Consider the following 25160-nt stretch of genomic DNA (forward strand, 5'->3'; position numbering starts at 1 on the left):
GACGTTAAATAATAATAACTAATATGTAAATAATAAGCAGTACCTACTATAATAATATTTATAATAGATTTAAATATGAAAATGTTGTCATTTATCAATTTGAACTCAAGAGGGTAATGCGCCAAGGAAATAAGACTCTTTCCTGCATATTGTAACATAAAACAGTGTGCAACGATTTCACTTCAAATTAATCTTTCGTTACAGTCCCCAGAGCAAGTAGCAAGTATTACCTTTATTTTGTAATATTGTCAGTCATAACATAACGTAAAACACTACATTCTTAGATAGATAGATTTTGGAGGTCGGATTCTTTATAAAATAATTCTGATGTACTGAACATAACTTGGGAAAGGCCAGGCAAAACTTCGTCATGAGGTTTTAAAAAAGTTAGACTCCACAGGCTCGTCTTAGTTAATGAAAACTATGCCTTTATGTTCAAAACCTAGGTTTGACTTTGTACTTAACAATTATGTAACGGTACTTAACTCTTATTTTTAACCTTATCAGTACATAGTATGATTCATTATAGTAATTGTGTATGTGTGTTATGAACACAGCGCACAGGGGATACCCCATGAAGTACTTATCCTTGTAACCTCAGATACAATTTTAATTCAAACAAGTGTAGGGATGTCCCTCCCTAGTCAGTGAAGGTCCATTATCTGTGACCCTCGACAGTCGAAACCTTCAACTTTTGACTCTCGACAAATTTTAATCAAACATATCTAAGAAAACTCGCACATAATTCACTTTTTAAGCAAACTAAATTTAAATCGCTAAATCTGTTCGGGAGCTACGACGTCGCCACAGACAGACACATCAAACTTATAAAACCCTGTTTTGTGTCGGGGACTGACAGACGGGGAACAGACTTTAAAAGCGATTTGTTGAGTAAGTACTATGAAATGTATTTCTTCAAATTTAAAATTCCCCCTTCCAACCTTACTCGCAAATTCTTAAACAATTGTTCATTTCTAATATATGATTCGAAGGGAACAATAAACAGATCTTCGACTGTTTTACTCGTCTTATTGCATATTTAAATAGGAATTACTTTGACAATTCGTTGAAACTCAAAGCGGCTTTTAATCGTATCGTTTGTGGGAAATAATCCTTGGGATTAACCTAATACCCTCCAATCACAGGAAATGTCGACTCTACATTTCTATGGGATTATCAAGACAATATCGCTTTCACAGCGGTACGATAGATTTGTGTAGGAATATAACTTAGAGGCACTTCAGCGACTAAAAAAACTCTTAATTTAATTTTCCCACTAACATTTAGGGCAATATAAAAAACCAGTCAAGTATGAATCGGGCTCGCAACACTAAGGCTCGTTAAAACAAGCTAAAGAAAAACAAACCTGTTGGGTAACAAATAAATTTAAGGGTACCCACAAATTCACTTGTCATTCTTCAAATTTATTACCGCAACAATAAATTATTTGACCTCGATCTAAGTTCGCAACAAAAAAACAACATCCGTGAAAAAAAATTACTTGCTAGCTATTACGGTTCATGAGGCGGTGACGGATGGAACCATACAAACAGATGGACAGACATCAGGACCTCAGAAATGGGGTTCCTTTTTGCTCTATGGTTAAAAAGATAAAAAGGTACTATACCCAAAGTGAACAAATATTCTTTTTAATAAAACTCGTTCTTACGTCATAAATATGTGTCCATAAACAAACAAAAAGTCATCAACAAACTAAGATAATTATACACCGTTTACTGTACCTACGTACCTAGGTATAGCGAGAGGTAATTTTATGCAATTTAGTCGTCAACCCAGTGTGAGATCAGCGAACAAAACTTAATTACGAGTAACTAGAGGCTCACTAAAGTTCCCACAGCACTCACTATACATAGACGTACACATAGACGTGTGTTTCGTTCATTGTAGCCAAGTAATGTGTATATTGTCTAACATGTTTTGTACTGTAACTAATAACGCACACTATATAATCACCATGCATTAAATACATAACTACTTAGCTCAAATAAAATAGAGAAATCATAGCTCTCAAAGATAGAAATTATAAAATTATACCGAATGCAAAACACTTTTACCTCTCCATTAATAAAATGGTACGAAGAAATTCTCACAAGCTTTTACGTAACTGAGAGTGAATTATAATTTTAATGAAAAGAAATCAGCTCGTCCATTCATTCAACTATTTGTTAAATTCATCTTCAACGTAAAAAAAGCAATTATTTTTATCTTGAGAAATGATAATGATTTCGTAATATTTGCGATACAATGACCTCTTGGGAGTGTTGAATGTTAGCTCAAGGATTTATATCGAATATAGTGACAGTCCACACAATGTTATGTACAGAGTGATTCACTTATTTACATGCATTGCTCTGTCTTTGTCATCAGCCGTGTTTACTGTTTTGATTGCTTCGGCATTGGAGCATCATGGCCTCGTAATAAAAAATCAATACAACTGTAAAGCGGTATATCGTGCAAATATCAAAACGATCGTGGAGTAAATTGTTACATGGCCAATTATTATGTGCAATGCTGTCTATAAATCAATAAGATGAGCTTTATATTTACATTGTATTGTGGACGCAAGTTTGGAACTCTAACAGGACTTTTTATCATTTTTTTTCACAATTTTTATCCGAAAGTGTTATCTTTTCATGTTTCGTGTTAATGAATGACGCTGGGCAAGCACGTCATGCTCCACAACGCAATACTTATTCAACACTGCTGTTGTTAATTCAAAGGTTTCGGTCTGATAATGTAAATTTTAATTTAATATTTTATTTTTGTAGTCAAATTATGCAGTGCTACGAATCCCAAACATAGGTTTTCTTCTGACAATGAATTTAAAACTGTGTTTTATACATATATTATAATCGTAATTATATAAGTCTATGAAACAGTTTAAACTATACCACCGCACGGAACAATAATTAAAAAAAGCACTATAATAAAGAACAACAATTGCATGGTACACAAAAATTACGGTCAGTAATTGTCAACTGTAACCTTGGACATTACAGTCGCCCATCCGGGATGTTAATACTATAAATAAAACGTACGTACATATACACTAAAGTAACTAATAACACATTAAAACCACTTTGTATTAGATTGAATGTTATCGCGAAGTGTAAATCGAAACGTAATGCAATCCGCAAACGAGCATAGTACAAAGAGAATATCGTTGTTTCACTCTATGTATATTATAGACTAGCTGTTGCCCGCGACTTCGTCCGCGTGGTTAGAAGATATAAGTTATGATTTATACCTGCCCTGTTTCTTCCACATTTTCCATTGTATCTTCGCTCCTATTAGTCGCAACGTGATTTCCACCATTTCTCGAGGAAGGTTTTAGGCTATGGTATATAGCCTAAAACCTTCCTCGAGAAATGGTCTATTCAATAAAAAAAGAATTTTTCAATTTAAACCAGTAGTTTCTGAGATAAGCGCGTTCAAACAAACAAACAAACTCTTCAGCTTTATATATTAGTATAGAAGTATAGATTATCTAGTAAAAACTATGGCAACAATGATCGTCATGCGTTATTTATTAGTCAGCAAAAAAGTCATACACATGATACTTAATTACATGACTATCATCAGTATTAATGTGTAATCAAATGGATGGTAATGTTAACTAAGAACGTGAAATCGAATCATCTCAGTGTTTTTTTTAATTATTATGGATTCATTGCAAGCATTTTTTTTCTTTATGAGCACGCATTTAAATAAACCTTTAGAAATGTGTTACAGTTTGAAAATGTTCTTATTCTTATAGTGATGTCTTGTTGCGACGTTTGGCATATTTGAAATTTGCATTTTAGGTAGAGCGACCTAAGCTAAGTGACTGGTTAGGTTTTTCAACTAAATTCGCTAATCGTAATTATTATAATTTATATGTATATGAATGGTCATAATAATATGACCATTGGTAGACTCATTCTTAAACTTTCACTATCTGCTGAAGCGCCGACGCTGCACAGTGCACCGAATTCACCGTCACGCTATTTAACATGTTATAAACATAATACTCGTCTTACGTATGCCTCGTAAGTATTTATCATACAAGCAGTCGGAATTGATATAATACATAATTAGCCACCTGCAGTAAGTCACTGTCTACTTACGCACTGTGCCGACTCACCTAATCGTCGCTTGTAATTTAATGTATTTATCTATCTATATGTATGTCTAGTGAATCTATAATTATGTAGGTATTTAATGTCAGTACTCACGCTAGAAGCACTTCTCGTAGGTCGGTGGTAGCGTACTTTCTTGAGGTAGACGGTGTAGATGGCGCCGTCGACGCGCTCCTCGCCCCACAACCGCCATGTCGGCTGCTGGAACACACCACCCATAGGTCAACATAATAGTTCACATGGCTCATACCAACATCTTCAGACAACAACACATTATTATTACATTATGAGTATCTATTTAATCCCCTTAATCATAATAAATGATCTCATTACATAAATAAGAAGCTTATTATACGTAGGCTGAATGTAAACACGGCTTATCATGTTCATCAAGTGAGATAATGAAAGTGTCATTAGTGAGATTGCTTGACGCGTGTGTTTCTGATACGCTTCCAAGAGCCGCGCTTACATAATCATCGTCAGGATTCCGGGCGAACAGCACGGGCTCGGCCTTACTGACGCCGCAGATCCTCCACATGGCCCATGTCCGCGACGTCACGTGACGTCACCGGCTCAGCTGAGCGCCGCCCGCATCACGCTCACTTTCACTAGCTCTGCACCGCGGCGCACAACACATCCACATGCAAATCTAGCAATTCTGTAATTGGATCAATCAACGGCGAGAGGCGGGCGAGTATGCGAGCAGCGCGGACGTGCGTGACGTGAGCGGCGCGGGAGAAATCGCTGCAGCCGCGGACAACGGCACACTTGTCGGCGCTGGATCCGGCTTCACCGACACTACCAACTCTTTATCAACTCCTACCGCTAAGCTCCACTGTCACCTCCTAATCATGGGCACTCGTTTAATGGTCCAAAACGAACTCTCCCTCAGCAATAACAAGTTTTCTACTATTACGGCGTTACACTCTATTAAACCCTGTATAAATCGTCACATTTTACCACTACACTGGTATTATGAAATCGAAATTTGCATATTATATGGGCATCGTATAACCGACAGAACAAACTGCTAAAACTTTCACACTTGTGTACCGCGCATATCACCCACTATTCACGACTATAATTCGTAAACAATTGCATAATAATACTGTCCACATAACAATACAATAAATTAGAGATATAATAATGTAGTATTTATGTTATTATGTGAGTAATATGGAAGCGCTGGCGCTGTAGCGCGGGCGCACGACGACTGCTCTCTTCGTGGAGAGATCGCGTGAAAAACTCCGATAGAGCACGTCAATGAGGTGCTCACTTCATAACACACAGCACGTGTGAGTCCAATTACAAGCTTAAATATACGCAGCCTACCGACCACCTGTTATAAATCCTATTTACTTGAATACCCGCACTCTAAATAGGTTTAACTGTAAATCACTTCAGCTGAGACATTCTCACATGGTATGCTAGGCAACTAAGTTATTGTATATTTAACCTTGTCCTCATGATTAGTGCAAACTTCAAACTTTAAAGGATACAACTGCTAAAATTTAAGCTGAAGCACAGTTTGTGAACGTAATGTTCTCTGTCTCAGAGAGTACCTACTTGAAAAACTCGATAATCTAGATAACTATTATAATTTCATTATTAAAGCATTAAAAAACTATCAGCAAAAGAAGATTATGTTTTATAGAAGTAAACATGAATGCAAGTATTGTTCAACGTAAAGCGATATGCTCGCGCGCACCCAATGAAGTGATTAATAACTTGTCCACTCAACTACGAAGTAGTGGCGATCAATTGAAAATTGAAACGAACACCTCACTACTTATTATGTGCTAGAAGCATCACATACGCATAACTGAAACTATACTAATCCCGACTATTCCCTGCTATTCCCTACTTTCCCTATTACCTACTAATATTATTAATGCGAAAGTAACTCTGTCTGTCTGCCTGTCTGTCGGTCTGTCTGTCTGTCTGTTACGCTTTGTTGGAGTTCTCTTGGATACGCGATATAACCGCCATCGACACGGGCGAAGCCGCGGGCGAAAACCTAGTAAAAAATATATATTAATAACTTAAATGTTTGTTATTATTACATACTCTACCTTACTTATGAAATAAGTATACGTTTCGTTATTCCAAAAAGGAGTGAAAAAATGTCATGCCCGAACTGATTAAGTTTATAATTTAAAGTTATTGTTAAAGAAAAGACAAATGTAACTGGCAAATAATTACATAGAATATTACAATTAGCGCAACTGGTAGTTTAATTAGCATCTAATATTACCAAAAGAATATACATACGTAAGGCTTTTATAAATACTTATACTCATAATAACAAAAGATGTACGAAATTTATGGGTTTAGTAGTTGATACCGCGCCAAGAGCCGCGGCGGCGCCAGCTGACCTCGCATGACCTTTCTACACTAATGTAATATCATACTTAGTTCTCAAAATTTTATGGTTGTCTAAAGAACAAACAATTTTCTTGGATATGTATCATGAGATAAGTGAATTAAGCCCTTAATGTACCCAGTAGATCTATTTCATGAATAGAGTATAATGGAATCTATATTTAGAATCTCTTGGCGGGACAGCTTACACAGTACACCTACGCATCGTTTACGATCAGAGGCTTCATAAAAGAGCATTCGAATGTAAAATCACTCATGACTACGTTTAAGACCCTTATAGAAACACAAAACCTTTTCGGGTACGGCGACGATGTTGGGAACGTAAACTGACTCACGTTTTCAATCCAATTGTATGTTTCTTGTTGATACGAAAATACGTGTAACGTCGAGAAGCCTTAGAAATACACAAAATCAAAATCTTGAACCAGTTGTCAAGTGAACGAACTCGAAAGTAGCTACATACTTGTAAATATAGTGACACAGATTATATTTGTATGTAAGTACTACGTAGTATACTTCAACGCAGTAGGTACGTACGTAGTGTGAGCTATAGAAAACTTTCACATATTTGCTATGACTTGAATGAATGTAATTTTGTGCGTAGTCATCATGATGAATGATCAACATTCCTCGTTAAACACTACACCGGTATGTTAATACGAGTAGACGCATTAGCTAATATAGGTCGCGGTGCCAACGTCGTTTTGTTACCAGTTAAACCCGTACTGAGGTGGCTAGAAAGTTAACAGTAAGTGTTAATATCGATCGACTTGCAACAGAAACTCGGTAGTCTAAATATAGCGGATGACACAAGACGGGTGAACTCTCCCACCCCGAACTCCTCCACCTGGCACCGTGCAGGCCGTGCTAGCCCAATTACTGGCAACTGTCATTATGTGGATTCTACTAACCAATTTATGAAGCTTTTTGCCAAGGCTATGTATGATAATGTATGCTCTACAGAAATCATGCTAGACATTGTATTACTTTGAAAAAATACCAGAAACTATCATACTTTTGTTTTTATTCTATGCGGAATGATTAGGTATTTAGTATCACGTACATATTACATAAGGGACGAAAATACATTATTCGTAAGCCGAGATCTTGTACCTAAATCGTCAGAAATCTTAACAATATGAAAGAAAAGTCAGAGTCGCAGAATAATCTCATTTCTTATAACAAACACGATATGCCTATTTCTGGAGAGACGTATCTCTTATCTCGTAAAATCTTCTGACGCAATCATAAGATTATTGAGTGGGTAAATTGAGGCGGATATTTTCCTACGTCTGCGAAGAACTTGTTATGTACGCGCTATAAAACATAAAAAGGCTTTCGTCGTCGGGCGCGGTAATATGGCTGGCATTATCATTTGGAATGGACTGGAGAAGGTTCGCGACTCTCAATAGACGCACTGCCATTGGAAGCGTTTCTAATAAAGAGGCGTCGACAACCTTTGCGTGAAAATCCACTTAAGTATATAAGTGTTGATGAATAAACCGTTGTTTTCAAATAATTTGCCGACTCTCCTTTTAACCTACTCTCTACCTCTACAATATTGCATTTAAAATCATATAATGTGAAAAAGTACGCACTGTGCCGGATATCGACACATATCCCTCTTATTAATACTAAAGCACTTAGGCGCACACGAGACCTCTTGTCAGACTTTCAATACAATCACTAAAGAGTGCATTCACTCCGATGCACAATGCAGACTGCTCAATAAAGCTCTTACTGCTTTTTTATTTTACGAATAATTTGTCTTTTGTAGTTTCCTCTATAAGAGTGCGTTATTTATGTTATATTTAAAGTAAGCTCCTAATGATTTTGTCATGTTATCCATTCATAAACTTGGAAAAACGAAGACTCTTTTGAACCGATTGGTAATTAACCGCAGGAAATTAATAGAATGAGTTCTTGATATACTTTAAAGTAAGTTTACGGTCAAAAACCGTTGATGGTTATTAGAAAACTGTATTAAACAAAGGAGTGCGGTGAAGTCGGAGGGCATTGTTCGGCACAGGGCAGGCGGCAGGCGTGACGGACGCGCTTGGCCGGCGGCGGCGCGCCCTCGCCGCGACTTACGATACCCGGAACAAACACTAAGTATTGGGTAAGACGATTGTCACGTCGTTGCCAACCCTACCCCACACACACTACAACAGCTGCAGTGCATACGCATAACAAATTAACGAGTATAACTTGGCTCAGCGTACCATGACACGAGTAGTCTACGTTCAAAGGCTACGAGTTCCATCCCTCGCATTTTGCAAGCCAAAGCTTACACCGAATGCATGAAATGTCGGTCATTCCTTTTGCAACGTACACACGGTTCAACAGAGGCAGCTCGTAATGGCGGTACTCGCCTCCATCCCATATTTGAAAACAACACAGAACACATTTTCTTACTTTCCGCACTAGCTTTGACGTAAACACCACAGTTTACATACTAAGCAGCGAGAAACCACTACTTTTATGGTGAAATCTTGCTGCAAACATTTTAAACACGTACTAACAGCTCTCTATATGTTTATCACAGGTTTATTCTGAAAGCTAGCGAATATATATTTGATACTTAGTCGATTTAACCAGCTAGTATAGATGCAAGGAACACTGAACACTGAATTATTATGTGTGTCAACATTTCGGGACTAAATTGAACGTTTCTTTCTATCTGCCCTAATTTGTTTTTATACTGAGTACGAAAAGTAGAGTAGCCAAGTTGTTATTATAATAAACCTAGGTTAACTAGCAGTTCTAGGAGAGTTCGTCGGCACGTCTGCAATCGATACGTATTGAGCACCGGACCGAACAGCGAACAGTCACGGTGACAACGACCTCAGACACTTGATGACCTACTACCTATTTAGCCATGCATTGCGGAATAATTAACATGCAACTAATTAAGTATACAGTATCCAGCTCTTTTAATACTCATCTCATTCATTACTATTTAGAACCATGGACCGTAGCATTTTACACCACATACAGTTATATATGTCAAAAAATATCTATATTTTGTTTTGGCTCCCACAAAGAACAAAATACTGAAAATAATTCATGCAATCTCAGTCAAATACGTTTTTGTTTCCCATAAAAAGGGAAACAAGCATACAAATGTACTCTTTCCCTACATATGTGGTACACTTCAACGACTGTATTGTAACTGGAACTGAAAGAATAAAAAATAATTGGTGACAAGTTGGTTGTTAGTTTGTGTTAGAATTGAAGCACCCTTCAGACTGCTGTGAACTGTACTATGTGACCTGTTTCACTGTTGCTACCTTTGCCTACGTTGAGGTATTCTGACGTACTTCATCTGGAGCTAAAGAAAAGAATGCAGAATTTATGAAATTAAACTGTCATATTTAGTATATCAAATAAAATTTTGGCAAGAAGAGCATCGACTACTTACTGAGGTTGGTGCTCCTAATGCCTGAAGATCATGTGAACAATCTTATAAGACAAGATTTAAGTAACATTCAGACCTTGTACTCATATAAAACCTTGTTTCATATTGTATGTTAAACAATCTTAAATTCTCAAAAACTACATCATAAGAGTTTACCTGAGCGCAATTTGATAAGCCGTGTTCGAATTTAGGTACACACGACACGATTCGTCACCAATGATTCATACTTTTCATACAAACTACAAATCTAACAACTACAAATGGTTTGTTTAGTTTATTATCGAGACACTAATTATCGTTACAAGTCGAATGTTTAAGAATGGCACGCATGTAACCTTCATTGTGTGACCAAATGTTTTGTAGAACATCAAAACATCGCAATTTACATACAATTGTGTCCATCTATCATGCTTAATGACCATTTCAGTTGCGATAAGTCATTCATTTCTGAATGATCCTTAAATCTGACAGCGAAATATCAGATTACCGTACTATTTTTATTTCTCTGATAAAAGTGCTTGTGTCTTAAGATCGGAGGGAATGTTTTTCTCGCCCACCTTTAAACCCCTCTGACCTATTTCTCAAGACTTGATTTTCTATTCCATTACCGATTGTAGCTTCTCTTGGAGCAGCAGATAAATTCGATTTTGGGAAATCGTCTTATTCTGCTTTATAAATTCAAACATAAATGTTGTCAAGAATCTATTAGGAAGATGTTTTCTTATAAGCTGAATTCGCGCTTTGCGAAAAATAGTCAATTTGAGCCTCTGTTAAGCATCACTCCACTTAACACTAAAGCATTTGTGTCGTAATACCAGTTTCTGTACAAACAAACACATTTAAACAACGTGATATCAACAGATTTGGACGCGAGCTGAATTGCAAATAGGAAAAATATTTACTTATTTTATAAACAACATTATTGAAGGGCTGTCGAGTGTCAACGTATGTATGTGATAAGAGGTAGAGCAGAAAAAAAATGCAAAAATATAATACTTAAGTTAGTTATACCGCAATTAAATACACAATTGTCACTACTAGTCAACTAAAGAAAGTGTCAGTAATTATTTTAATGAACGGCCAACTGAACAAAACTTAATTCTCTCACCAATGGGCACTTAATTGTCGCTAGCATTCTGCCTATGCCAAGAATAAAATCGACAAAAACCAATACATGTTCGGTTTCAGAATTTACCAAATAATGTGTATTTCGTATCCAGGTGCCGCACACAGTACTAGTCTGCCGCATTCTGTAACAGCCCGCGTGCATACCTATGCGCGTGCGCCGTCACCGACGCTCACATAACTCAAGCCTTGACCTGCATTGCTAACGAAGCCTGCAGACGTACCCGATAAGACGATTCACTGACACTGTTTGCAAAAGTATTCTTATAAATTAGTGTTGCACATATTTGCGAAATCAATGCAATAACGAAAACTCCACCAGAACACAATTTTGGCTACAAAAACGTCGACAAACGCGCACTCGAAAAATGAACTCAACAGTTTTCCATTCGAGTTCCGATTGAACTATTTACTTGAATGGAGTTTAAATCGCGAGGCGTAATAGCATATGAATCAAGAATCAAAATACCAGTGACGCCAGAACTGAAACCGTTACGCACACAAATCTACTACATGTTTACCAAATCATCTATTCGCACAAAAATGAGTACATTGCTACTGTATTGGGTTTAATTTTGTTGTAATTACCTAATTCGTAGGTTTTTTTGTGATAGGTATTTCAAAATAGGTTTTGTTTTGTTCCCCGTTGATGTCATTTGGACTTTTGCGTTTTGACGTTTGTTTGCCACGCAAATGTGAGCAGGGCGCAGAGATAGGTTGGTGTAAAAAGTGTTAATAGTCTTCTTGCAATAAGAAAATCTTTAACAGTTGATAAACAGTGTATGATATGAGTACGTATTCGCGGAACAGGTTTTTCTGCTTCAAAACAAATTCCAGCCCGTATGTCCTCGCTATCTAGTTATCACTTGCCAATCAATCGGTACACAATTTTATCAGTGAGTCATCGCAAACTTCTTTGATAATTATCTTTGTCATATAGTTTAAATAATTTCCCGCTTGATAAATTTATACGGACGCTTCTTAGAAAGCGATGCAAATTTGTCTTTGTAGTAATTCACCAAAAAAGTGGTTCCCAGAATGTGAACATATTTTGAGAAGTAAACAAAGATGATACTTTAACATTTTATTATATTTATATTTTCATTGTCTCGGGTCTGGGTGTTTGTGGTACCTTCGTTGTATCTGAATTCCATAACACAAGTGCTTTAGCAACTTACTTTGGGTTCAGAACAATGTATGTGATGTTGTCCGCATTTATTTATTTATTTATTTAAAAAAAAAAACTTAACATTGTCGTAGACAATTGAAGATTTAGCCGTAAGTTCACATTCTTTGAATTTTTAATAATGATTACTTACAATGTACTTTGCCTTTGGTACTACATTAGGCGTTATAAAAGCATACGGGTCTCTTTGACATTCCATTGATACGGTGAGTATGTGTCCAGTGTATTACATTTACATTATTTACGACTACAAAGCATGAATGACTCAGCCAGTCAAAGATCGTCATTTTGTCATGTAAATACCATAGAACCCATTGATTCATTCATTGAGAAGATTTGTAATAAGTACTAATATCCGGTGTGTCATACTTTATCAGAGAATAATATTTTCCGCTATTATATTGATGTCACACTCATTAACGTCAATTCTGTTAGTAAAGTTTTGGAAACACATTTGTTTCACAGGGATTTCCATTTCAAGGTTACTTTACGGTAGGTACCGTTGGTACCGTAGCTTTTCCTCAATTCGAAATGATCTCAGGTTATCTACCTTGATAAATAGTTTATTGATTAATTGTAGAGGGTGACAATACTCAAAATCGTAATCAAAAGTCATTTATGTAAAATGATCTACTACTTTCAGAAGGTTTAAATTACATTGGAGCCCGTTTGCCATCCTTTCAATGATCCTCAACAGCGGACCTACACTTACTTTGACGTACCACCGGGTCTGTGACTTGCGGTGTCTGTTCCGGCGTCGTTCGCAGCTGCGCTCGGTGCGGGCCGGGGACCGCAGCGCGTGGCACTGCGCCGCCAGCGCCTTGGTCCGCTCGGCCAGCGAGTGACGTAGCTCACCCCCCACGCACCCCCGCACTAACATCTCAACCGACTTCCACTTGCTCCACCAGAACACTATCCTCCTCTACAACAACACTCATCGCGACTTCTTCACTCATTTGCTGTCAACAGTCTATGCTGCGGTGATGCCTAATCGAAGGAAACGAAAGTGATTCATGATTAATACTTATTCGATAATCTTTTTTGTAATTAATGCCAAGATAGCTAGTCGCTTGCCATAACTAAAATAACTATTCTAACAATAGCACACGAATAAGGAGGCGTTCTAAAAATAAATAAGTTGGAATTACTTAAGATTAGATGAACGAGACGAGGCCTCAAGGTCTAGGTCGGATGATAAGGTCGCGCGACAACTAATTTATCATTGGATGTAAGTAAACCAAACGCAGTTCTGCGGCCGATGACTTGTGTCCTCATATTTGTCATGTATATTTTTATAAAATGAATAATGCTATGATCTTGTTTTATATTTATTACCAGAACGACATAAACCTAAAACATACATTACGAGTTTACAGTACAGTTTGTCTACCAGTTCTTTGTGCATTATGAATCACCCTTGTACTCTCACAGCTAAACAAAACTACAACTGATTAAACAATTGAATTTCGCTCTTATTGTAGTAAAGGAGCGTGTTGAACGCTTGAAGACAGATATAGGACATCCTTATTGTCGGGCCGCTGTCACCGGTGACATGTTGTGACCGACATACCAGTTCGCTATGTAGTACGAGATTGTTTACAATTGTTATATTGATCAAAGCTATTTTTTCATTTTAAATATCGATTTTTAAGGCCTAGTTTGATTTGTTTACCTTGGTCCAAGCATTACAACAATCAGCAGAGCTGCAGAGTACATAAACAGTTCACGAGTACTTATTGATAAAGCGCGATTTTCTTTTGTTTCAAAAAGGCGTTTTTTCTCTGAAGAATGAACACACATACCAACTGCTCAGACGTATGTGCTAAATAAAACAAAATTAAGTTGAGATTGTATCAGACATACGTACAACCTTTTGTTTCTTTCGTTTTACGAATTGATTCAAATTTATTTGTCGACTCCTTGTAACCAGAGATACTGTTAATAAGCAACATGAGTGTTGTTCCTATTTATTTTTTAACATACAACTATTTTATTCAATTACTTACATTACTACTAAACAAAAACGAAGTACCAAAACATAAAATATTAAAGAGTATAATTTGACTAGGTAATAGATTTAACCTACGTAGGTAGGTATGTGAATAGTAACAACAATACAATTCATACATTTTGAATAAATAATAACTGAGAATCTGATAAACGTTCAGATAAAGGCAGGTCGTAACGTTTTTATGCGTATTGTGTACGTTACACTGAAAAACCACCCGAGCGACTCACTGTGATGATGTAATTCGATGATTTCATAAAAAAAAAAAATATACTAGTTTAATATTATTAAATTGATAATTAGTATCCAAACTTCTGTTTTACCTGTGGTTTCTGAACTTCATACAAATTAAATTGTTTATTTTTACAATTTCAGCACCTTCCACCTGACTTCGTATTTTTTTTTATATAATTTATCGTTAAAATATCAACCGAAACCCACAATTCTGTAAGTCTCTAGAGTACCTAACTGTGTTACACATATTAGCTAGTTTGTACAAGTATGTAGTAGCATAGTATGTCTGTAGACTAGGTCGATAGCTGACGAGGAAATTGGATAATTGAGGAAGGGAGCGGCCGTCGATGAGATCTACGTAAGTTATGTACGTGTGTTCACCGTGGATTTCACTATGATTAAATAAGTTGCACAATAAACACGAGTACTTAAAATTGTTTAAACTAAAGGATGTAGCATATACTAAAGCATAGATGCAAACACACAGCATGAAGCTTCGTGTATAAATTTAATGAAATGCAACGCATGCACGAAGCTGAATACAAGTAAAGCCTGCTTAAATATGTACTTTATACCTAATTATGCCAAAATTGTTATATTTCTTTTTCTCAATGCCATTATAACAGCTTTAATACACTAATCTACATTAGAAAGATCTAGTTACCGACGCAAACTGAACCTCAGTGATTGCAACATACTTAAAAACTCTAGATGCAATAAACTGCACCACTAATAGCGGTTCGCGGTAAAATGTTTTGTCAGGAATGCGAGAGGAATCCTTACTGGGTCAGTGTATTTTAAGATATCTCGCTCGTAAATTACCATTAATCGCTTTTAAGCTCGTGAATTACGGTTTCTAATTATAGGCATTAAAGCGACTTTGTAATAACACGAATTAGTGTCACCCAACATAAAAGAAAATCCATTTAAGTGATTGTGATTATTTCCATTAATTTTAATGTTAAACAGAAGAAACAGGAAAGGAAGATTTCTTCATAAATTACTATAAAAATGTACTTCATTAAGAGTACGAAATGCGCGCACCGTGCCAACGCCAGGTGTGAGCAAAAGCCTCGAAATTTCACCCTTAACGTGTGTTAATACGGGAGGAGAAGCAAATCCGAGTGAAAACGACAGGTGTTGCGCACCGCCCGCACCCGTCAGGTGCACACAAAGAACCCAAAAGGTTTTAAAATCCTACCTGACTGCCATACACTCATGTTTTTTTAATCTATTCTTGTATTCTGGCATTGTATTTCCTAGTCATTACTAGGCAGTAGTTGATTATCGGTAAATGAGGGAATTATCTACGTTGTAGTGTACAATGGAACTAAACGACTCTATACTGATTGTACTTATATGGACTTCATACGTAGATATTCTCATACATAGATTCTTTCACTTGATAATTTCATTAAGACATAGGTCTTTGGAACAGGGCAATGCATTGAAACATGTATCTATGCTTGTGAAACATTTCCTCACTATCTCTGTAACTGATGTCAATCGTCAATCATTGTGATCCCTTGTAAGTTGAAAATGTGAGGAAAGTAATTTATGATGAAAACATTTGTTTTAATGAGTATTCTGATTAAAGAAATAATTTTATCGATAAAGTATCATAATATAAACAATTATGGACAATGTAACTACTGGAAAACTCATAAAGACCTTATCAATGTTCTTATTACATAATTGCTTTGTTTATCTATAATTAGTTTGTGAAGAGTTTTGTTTTGCTGAGGATTAGCGGGAGCAAATAATATTAATTATTGTTTATGGACTGATGAAAAATACTTTGCATATTGGGATCACAAAATTATTTACAGATTTATTTATAATAAAACGTTTCACATATACTCCTGTGCCGACCCCTAATACGGATACATACGCAGGTACCCACATATTATAGATACAAAAAAAAGCGCGCTAAAATGTCATCAACCTTAGACCTCTCAAGTGTGCACTTAGGACTGATTATAATCATTAAAGATGAGCACTCTCTTAGTCAGTCTCGATACCACACACATATTGTGTAAAAACCTCTATATTATATGTATAGTAAAACTGTTTTAGAAGTTTTGTTTAAAACTTCAATAATAACATAAAATAAAACAGATTTTGTGTTTACCTACATATAAAATATAGAAGATAAGAAAATTAAAAGCAAGGTCTCCTAATTCTTGGCATTAACTACATACCCTGATAACTAATTGGTATAACAACTAATTACCATGCAAATTACACTTGAACTTAAAACACAGTCATATAAAAGACAAAAATGTTTATATATCACTGTTCACAATCACAGAAAGTTAAGAGAATGTGTACACATTTAAATTTATTACACAAAACTTGATTTGTTCATTGAAACATCACTTCACTGAGAGTATTTAAGTGAGATTATTCGGAAGTATTTTGTTTAAATGAAGTAAAGGCGACGTTGACAAGTAATGGGCTTCCGCGCTCGACGCCCCGCGCGCACCGTCTGAGCTCTAGACGAGTTCTGTCGCACGCCGCCGAGGACTGACGCGACAAGGAAACCACGCATGTGCAGGACTCTCTCGGTTTTTCCGGCACGATACAACCGTGACGTAGTCTCTACGTCACCCAAAAAGGTTATAACTCCATACTCCGTACAGATACTACGCTACATCCACCTGTGTTAACCACGGACCGGTAACATTGCCGCGTTGTTATAAAATGGATATCAGCATAATGCGACCACGGTTTTAAGCGAGCACTTAACGATAAGTACTTTACATTAAATGCTAGCATTACATAGTTATGTATGAATTTATAAAATTGTTAGATACAATAAAAACGTTTCAAATAAAATATTATTCTCTACCTTTCCGATAACTAGAGTTATGCAAAAAAAATATCGATTGTGACGTGCATGACCAATGTAGATAGTATTATCTTAGTGTTACCCCTCATATCATGTTATATGCTAGGTGGGGTATAAGCTAAATCTAGATTTTTGACAAGTTTTTTATTTATTAAATATCTCGAGTTACTTATAACAACAAAAAAAAGTTAGATAGCTCATTCAATAAGGAAGGCTTGATGATGATAATGACTGACTGAATGACTGGCTTGATGGTATATATCTTACATAGCTTTCAAACCCAAGGTCACTAATTAGCAGACAACTAGTAATTTTATTCAGTATGACAAGTACTATAAAACAAGTAACGTTGTCCCACGGTGCCTGTACCGCATAAAAAAGAAAAAGCTTGGAGAGAGGAGAAAACAGAACCGGTCATGCATGTTATAGAAAATAGAATTTTATTACAGACGCTTTGCAAATAAATCAATATAATATAGTTACCTACTGACATATACATACTAACGATAATGTTTTACTTTTTTTAACTCAGTTTAGAAGTTATTAGGGAGATTATTATATCTTACTTTTTAATCCTCAAAAATCCACATGTGTTTGGTTTAGTTTTGGGATTTCGAATTTGTCTTTTTAAAAATGCTTTAAATTCAGTAAATGAAACAGTGCAAAAAATCCTAGCTTAAACAATAATATGAACTGATTGCACGGATAGCCGAGTGGTTGAGGTCATAACGCCAAACCCACTGTGCGCGACGTGTCGCTCGTTCGATATCCCCGAGTAGGACAAGCGTTCGTGTGATCCACGAATGCTTGTTCTAAGTCTGATTGTCTTTGTACATGTGGATTGTATGTTTGTGAAACCCCCATACAGGATTGAATTCCTTATTATCTATCTATATATACTAATATATAAAGCTGAAGAGTTTGTTTGTTTGTTTGTACGCGCTAATCTCAGGAACTACTAGTCTAAATTGAAAAATTCTTTTTGTGTTGAATAGACCATTCATCGAGGAAGGCTTTAGGCTATAAACCATCACGCTGCGACTAATAGGAGCGAAGATAGGTACAATGGAAAATGTGAAAAAACAGGGCAGGTATAAATCATAACTTATATCTTCTACCCACGGGAACGAAGTCGCGGGCAACAGCTAGTACTGTATAAAAATAAGTGGGGTTTCCTTCCTGACGCTATAACTCCAGAACGCACGAACCGATTTCCACGGTTTTGCATTCGTTGGAAAGGTCTCGTGCTCCGTGAGGTTTATAGCAAAGAAAATTCAGGAAAAATTTCTTTCTATTAACAGAAAAGCGGGAAAACCATCTGGTGGCGAAACCGAGTTCGACGAGTTTGCTAGTTCTTCATAAAAATAATTAACAACGCCTTTTGCAAGTGACTGAGCAAAGTAGTCTAATTACGAGACACGTATAAATAACGAGTGCATCGCAACTGTTATTATAGTTACACTTTAACCGCATAAGTGAATCGATCCCAGGTTAAGCTATGCTTGACGCGGTTGGTCCGTAGATGGGTGACCGTCTTTGTCATAACAAGTTCCTCCGTGTTTCGGAGGCACGTTAAATTGTGGGTCCGGGCAGTTATTCCTACATCTATGGCAGTCGTTACAGGTAGTCAGAAGCTTGAAAAGTCTGACAACCAGTCAGCTGAAACCGGTCAGACTGGAAGCCGACCCCAACATAGTTGGGAAAAGGATAGGTAGGTCGATGATGATGACTTTCAACTTTAAACATATCCATTTTAACTGCATATATTTGCAATTTAAAATATAATCTCATCTGTAACGATGAGAATTACGATAAATAAATATGGCATAGTGCTATGTGTGTTGACGGCCAAACCTGATTTCAGGACAACAAGTTTAGCCAAGGATAAACTTCCTATCTATACGTGATAGGATTAACTGCACATACTTTTTTTTACCCAGTAGAAATCCTCTTGGTCTTCCTTCGCCCTTGGGAAGGCGAAGAGGTGTTCCGGACTCCCACCGGCTAAAACGACTGGAATGCTTCCCCGTTTCCTTTAGTCGGGAGCCAAGAGGGAACGCTTTCGCAAACTACCGAGAAAATTAACTACACATCCTAGTCCAACCTAATTTGTGCTTAGCCCGATGGGATAAATCAGTTTAAGCCTAATACGAACTGGATGATCCTAATATAAATAAATAGATACGTATACATACTGTCGTATACTAACGGGAACGTAGTTCATTCAAATTAATCTTTTCATAAACAGAGTTCTTAAAATATCATTATTAATTACTTTATTTTATTCCTGCAGCTAGAAAACATTCAGTTAGATGAGGCCAATTTTTGTGAGATGCAACTGCAAAAAACTGTCCCACAAACAAATGCCACTGCAAAAATAAGCTGAAAAAATACTCAGCAATTCAGCGGAAGAATTAGCTAGTATAGCTTAACGAATTTTGCCTTAGCCTGATAGGATAAACCTGTTTAGCCTAGCCAGGATCGGGGCCACTACGACCTACGGCCACCGTAAGGTTGAGCCTGCGGGTGGCGGGGAGGGCACCCTGTCACTCGATCAGCCAGTAGGCCAAGAAGGAGATGGGCGCATCGTCCTGCGCCTCCGTTCTTATGAGGAGTGAGGGGTGGGCTTTTTACACCCATCCCTTGAGAAGGAGTCCAAAGGACTAGAGCCAGCCAGAGTTGCGCAGAGTATACGCGAGCGATCCCGTGACTCTGGCTAAAGCAGTAGAAGGGGCCCGGGGTGTTTTTAGTCGGTGGAAGTCCGACATATCCCCACGCCTTGCCCTCGACGTGAGTTGAAGACATTAGCGTTTTATTCCGGAAAAAAAAAAGTATCGGGGCCAACCCTAATTTACTTGCGACGTCACACTTTCACTTTCGATGAGATCTACACATAATAAAATAATATGCATTCCCATTCCTTAAGCCAAAGTCCAGACGCGCAACAAAATTAAATAATTTATTCACGTAGTTCATAAGTCCGATTTTCTGGTGGCTGTACCCACAACCATCATTGAGAGCTGGATCCTCGACAAAGCCTAGACCAAACTCGTTCATCCTGATATAAATACGTGCAATCTAGGATAAACTGAATTAGATTTGACTTTCTTGATATGTTTCGTATAGGCCGTATTACTTTATCCTACAGAGCTATTCAATAGTTCTTCCTCCATTCTGTACAGTATGAAATTAAACGAAATCATTTATTCTGCAACTAGGATATTAATTCATCACTTTTACATGTCTTTTTTGAGAACGCTGGAGTCGACATTTCCTATCTGACTACCATGAGAAGAAAAAAGGGTTAGTTATGAAAAAATATTAATTTTGCCGCAAAATAGTAGATGTTACTTAAGTTCTATAATGGAACGTAACGTGAAAGTGCTAGTCGAAGGTCCGGGCCAGCCGTTTCACTTTCTACAGAAAAATGCGATTGTCGAAATGTTTGCGCACGGGTATAGAAAATAAGTAAGTATATAAAGAGTTAAAACAAGACCAATATAATGTATTACCTCGTGCGAAGGAAATGAAAGAAATCGTATTTATGAGGTTAACGGCGATTGGGTTTTGTTTTTTTTTTCATATATTTTAACGATAGACGTCATAAAAATATTATACTCAAACAACATTGCCTACATAGACATAACAAGAAACTAAAAATACAGGTAAAACACGATGGGCACAAAGGCCTCGGTCTCAATACTTTAAGGTAAGATTAAAATTAGCTATTTTCGCTGGTTTTCGACAAAATAGTCTACTTGATCCACTTAAGCAATAGCCAGAAATTCATATAACACTGTTTTACTAAACTCAACCTCTGTGCCAAAAACAAAACACCGAATTTAACTCGTGTCAAATCTATTCATGCATGTGGAATTTATTTGCTTGTCTTACAATAAGACAGACCGTCACATGTAGGTAAACATACTACTGAACAATAGAGTGGAGCAACGTATTATTGTAAATTATTGACTGCAGTGTATTTGTCAATAAGTATAGGTTTTTATGTAAAGATTTACGTTTTTGGCTTTCAAGAGAAGTTACATGATCCTGATCGCTACGCTTGATCGCTCAAATGCATTGCAATGCAAAGGCAAACAAGTCAACATCACGTCACTTGTCGAAAAGGAATGTACCTGCCGTACATTACAAGTTTTCTATTAATGACGACGCTAATGCGATGCTTCATTGTCTGGGCCCTCAGATTATTAGTTTATCGTTCTCATCAAATCTATTTATCATAGAATATAAGGAAATCTGAAAGTTAACAATGGTTCAGAAACTGGAGCACGCGCGTGTGGCAAGCCAGGTCCCACGAACACTTTCAACATTCTGCGTTATTGCTAGAATAACAAACAAATATCGCAACCAACATCTGTGCCGTACTCTTTTAAAAATAATACTTTTGTAACGCAACTATCAAGAATAAAACAGTTGTTTCAGGTCAATTGGTTGGAACCCTCAACTTCACTGGCTAGCATTTTAACCCGATTTCTTTTCAATATGAAGGTTCAGACTTGTTATTCGAAACAGAATGATACTCTGCCAAAAATTCATCGCTATTTTACAGTAACAAAGTGGCCATGAATAAATATTAATGCTTTAAACAGTAATGTCCTAAATATTTAAATATGCGAAAGCAGCTTCTTCGACATAAGTCAACATCCTAATCGAAATTTCGAGAATGCGCTACAAATCTTAAACGTTGATGAATTCTTGGGTGAACTTCGGTGGGCGATATGATGCTCCCACGCACTGAATCATCGTTCAAACTAATACATTCACGAATATGATAATCCATAAAAGTATCTATCACTCAGCTAGGTAGAAAAACCTTGACGTGGGTCACTTATGTAGATTGATTTTCTCCGGTCTTTTACTTGATGTTTATTATTATGCAATAAAGGGGATCAGTGACATATGAAAATGTGTTACTTATTGGATACTCAAATATTTAATTTTTAACATTCAATTACGTCATCTTTGGTGTCAGCTCGTCTAGTGGAGGACTAGCCTGTTAATTTTCCTGTAGATTAAATCCTATATTTGAAACAGGATAATGCGTCGATTTAATAAGCTAAATAATAATTAACAATATCAGGTATTTGCCAACTGATCAAGTAAATACACACGTAGGTAAACAACATATCACGATATCATCAGTATTTATGGACCAAGTGAAACCACTGCTACATTATGACCTAATGCAGACTTTTATTAAGACAATTGACACCTCAATACACATTTTTAAAGAAGTAGCTTAGAAATTAATTGAGTTTGTTGACTACGAAAATGATATTACCAAGCTCTCAGCATCCTGGCTCATCTTTTTCTACGCATGGTTCCCGTAGAGGAACCGCGCTCTGGCGGCGTTGTAGCTAGAAACTAGGTAATCCAAGGCACTGCACCATCGCACGTCACCATAACAACACGCCACATTCCATCACTGCATCCGCGTCCAACATATGATCGCGGTGGCCGGTCTCTCTGACGTCACTCGCTTTCTCACAACTTCACAAGGTTGTTAAGTGTTAGACGAGTAAGCCCTGTGCACAAGCTCACTAAAAGGCAAATAACGACACCCTTAACAAATGATTTTATTCGTTTCGCTTATACTTGCTATAGGAATAATATTCGCGTGTTGAGAAGTGCTATCGTGTGACGCAGGTAACGACTTTCGCGCACGAACTGAGTGAAGCACGTCCGCGTCGTGGCACCACTGCCGTCGCGCGCGCACCACGTAACGGCACGCAGAGCCCCCGCCGCGCCGCGCGCCACCGCGCCTCGCCCCCACGGTGCTGGCTGCGTACCTGGCCTGCCTTACTGTCGCCTACATAACACTTTTCATATGTGTGCACTGAGTGCACTATCATCAACATAATGTTATTGCTACTGTCAATAATTTGATACATGGGTACAGTCAGGTACAACTCCGTAAAAAATGGACACATTGAGGGAACAATTTTCTTAAAGCATAGTCCACCATTTATTTCAATTTAAAGCTTCACCTACAGGTTTACATTTACGAGTACTAACTTTAAACCCATATTCCAAACGTACAAAGGGTTGTATCTTTGGAATAAGATTATAGCCTTTCGTTCCAGTGTCAAAAATTAGTTATCGACAGAATACCCATATTCTGTCGATAACGAACTTTTCCACTCTTATCTATACTAGATCTGATTTTCCAGGATTTTATCAAAATGTGCACTTAGGTTTGCAAAATGTAAATATTAGTTTAGTTTAGTTCCTAGATACTCCTAATTTTAGATGATGAAGATTAACTTTGTTTTTCCCAATACACAATTAATGTATATTGGTTTGCAAAATAAATTATAAGTAATTAACTACTTTGATATGTACAAATATTCGTGAAGATGCAAGGGCCGAGTTACGATGAGATTTATTTTAACTGATTGCATTTGACCGACGTATGTTACCTTCGTATGATCTTGAAAGATGTTAATCGTTAAGCAAGACATAACATTTACCTACGTTTGTGAAATTTTCTTATTCAATTCGTTTTTAACCCCCGATGAAAAAAGAGAGGAGTCATTAATTTGACGTGATTTCTATCCGTCTGTCTGTCTTTCTATGGTTCCATAGCTCCTGAACGGATTAAGAAGTATCAATTGAGTTTGATTTGTATTCAGGGTGAAAAATTATATATCTAATGATGTGCGAGTCTTTTTGGTCGTTTGATAAAAATAGGTCGAACCGATTAAAAGCTGGGGGGATGCAAGTAGAAGAATAAACGAATTTCTGCAAAATATATTATCGAGGACTCTAATGAAAACGCACTGAATTACAATATTGATGACTTAATCAAGTGAGTTCTTCGTTTGATGGTGGGTGGCCAATGGGTGGTGAGGAAATACTATAATATATGGTAATCCTTTTTTCAAGTGAGAGTATCAATTATTATAACCATATCTTTGCAATTCTGCTAAAGATGATTGTCATGTGGGTTATAGTGGCCTACTATTGGATTTTTTAAAGTAATATCTTTTTAAATGTTTTACTCATTTGACATTGTTACTTAAGGCACCTCCGTCGTCGTCTCCTACCCTACTCTGCGTATTTTAATCTAGTGGTAACAAATGCTAAAAGTGAAACTTAGACTTAACTTTATAATTCGTCATCTCTAAATTAGCATAACAAGTATGAAAACCACTGTTGTGTAAATTTAATTCACACTTGGCCGTTTATAATTATTTTTCAGATAAATATAACAGATAAAAAGTAGGTGCATCAATAAAAAAAACAATGTAAAAACTTTACTCGAACTCGGAACCTCGTATGCGGTTCAAAATTTTCCGGTCAAAAATCTCCATAGGTTACTCTTTACCACACATATACAATCATACCATGCAAATACTCTTGATTTCCAAGACACCTGCTGTCGTATTACGGGTTAGGGGTTAAAAATAATTAGGTACTAAAAGGTCGTGGTAAATAAGTGTCGAGTTACTGAAATGAATACATAATTTCTTAATAGGGTTTAAGCGCTCTTGCGTATCCATAAATCCTTCATTCTTTTTTCGACATGCAAGGAACCTATAGTATTCTTCAAGTTGATTGATATGGATTCATTCAGCCGGTTAAATACAAAGTAAATTTATTTAACCTATTTTTTGCGTCATTCAAAACATCGCCGAATACAAATGATCTATGATTGTTTGACAAAATATAGGAATTCTATAAATTAAATTGATTGCTATATTTTAATGAATTCCGTGAATGATCTTGTTTGTTTCTTATTTTTTGGAAAACCTCTTGGCGGACAACATTTTTATTTGAGTCAAATTTGGTATTAG

The 25160-nt window shown here is 36.7% G+C and overlaps 1 protein-coding gene across 6 annotated transcripts in view; it reads right to left on the bottom strand.

Annotated features, from left to right (window-relative positions):
* The window catches only part of LOC113493275 (ral guanine nucleotide dissociation stimulator), a 29059-nt gene extending 5977 nt beyond the window's left edge, over nt 1-23082 (bottom strand). The window contains exons 1-3 of one of the 6 annotated variants that reach the window (XM_026871172.1): nt 16726-17286; nt 12963-13237; nt 4236-4337 (exon numbers count right to left, since the gene is read on the bottom strand). In XM_026871172.1, coding sequence (XP_026726973.1) covers nt 4236-4337; nt 12963-13130 — 270 coding nt within the window. In that variant the 5' untranslated portion in view covers nt 13131-13237; nt 16726-17286. Of the gene's footprint in view, nt 1-4235; nt 4341-4608; nt 5537-12962; nt 13238-16725; nt 17287-22645 lie in introns of those variants that run through there. The other 5 variants (XM_026871171.1, XM_026871175.1, XM_026871174.1 and 2 more) reach the window with 5 other exon arrangements.
* Nucleotides 23083-25160: the final 2078 nt, after the last annotated feature.

The sequence above is a fragment of the Trichoplusia ni genome, chromosome 4 (assembly GCF_003590095.1).
Source record: "Trichoplusia ni isolate ovarian cell line Hi5 chromosome 4, tn1, whole genome shotgun sequence".
In the NCBI taxonomy this organism is placed as follows: Eukaryota; Metazoa; Arthropoda; class Insecta; order Lepidoptera; family Noctuidae; genus Trichoplusia; species Trichoplusia ni.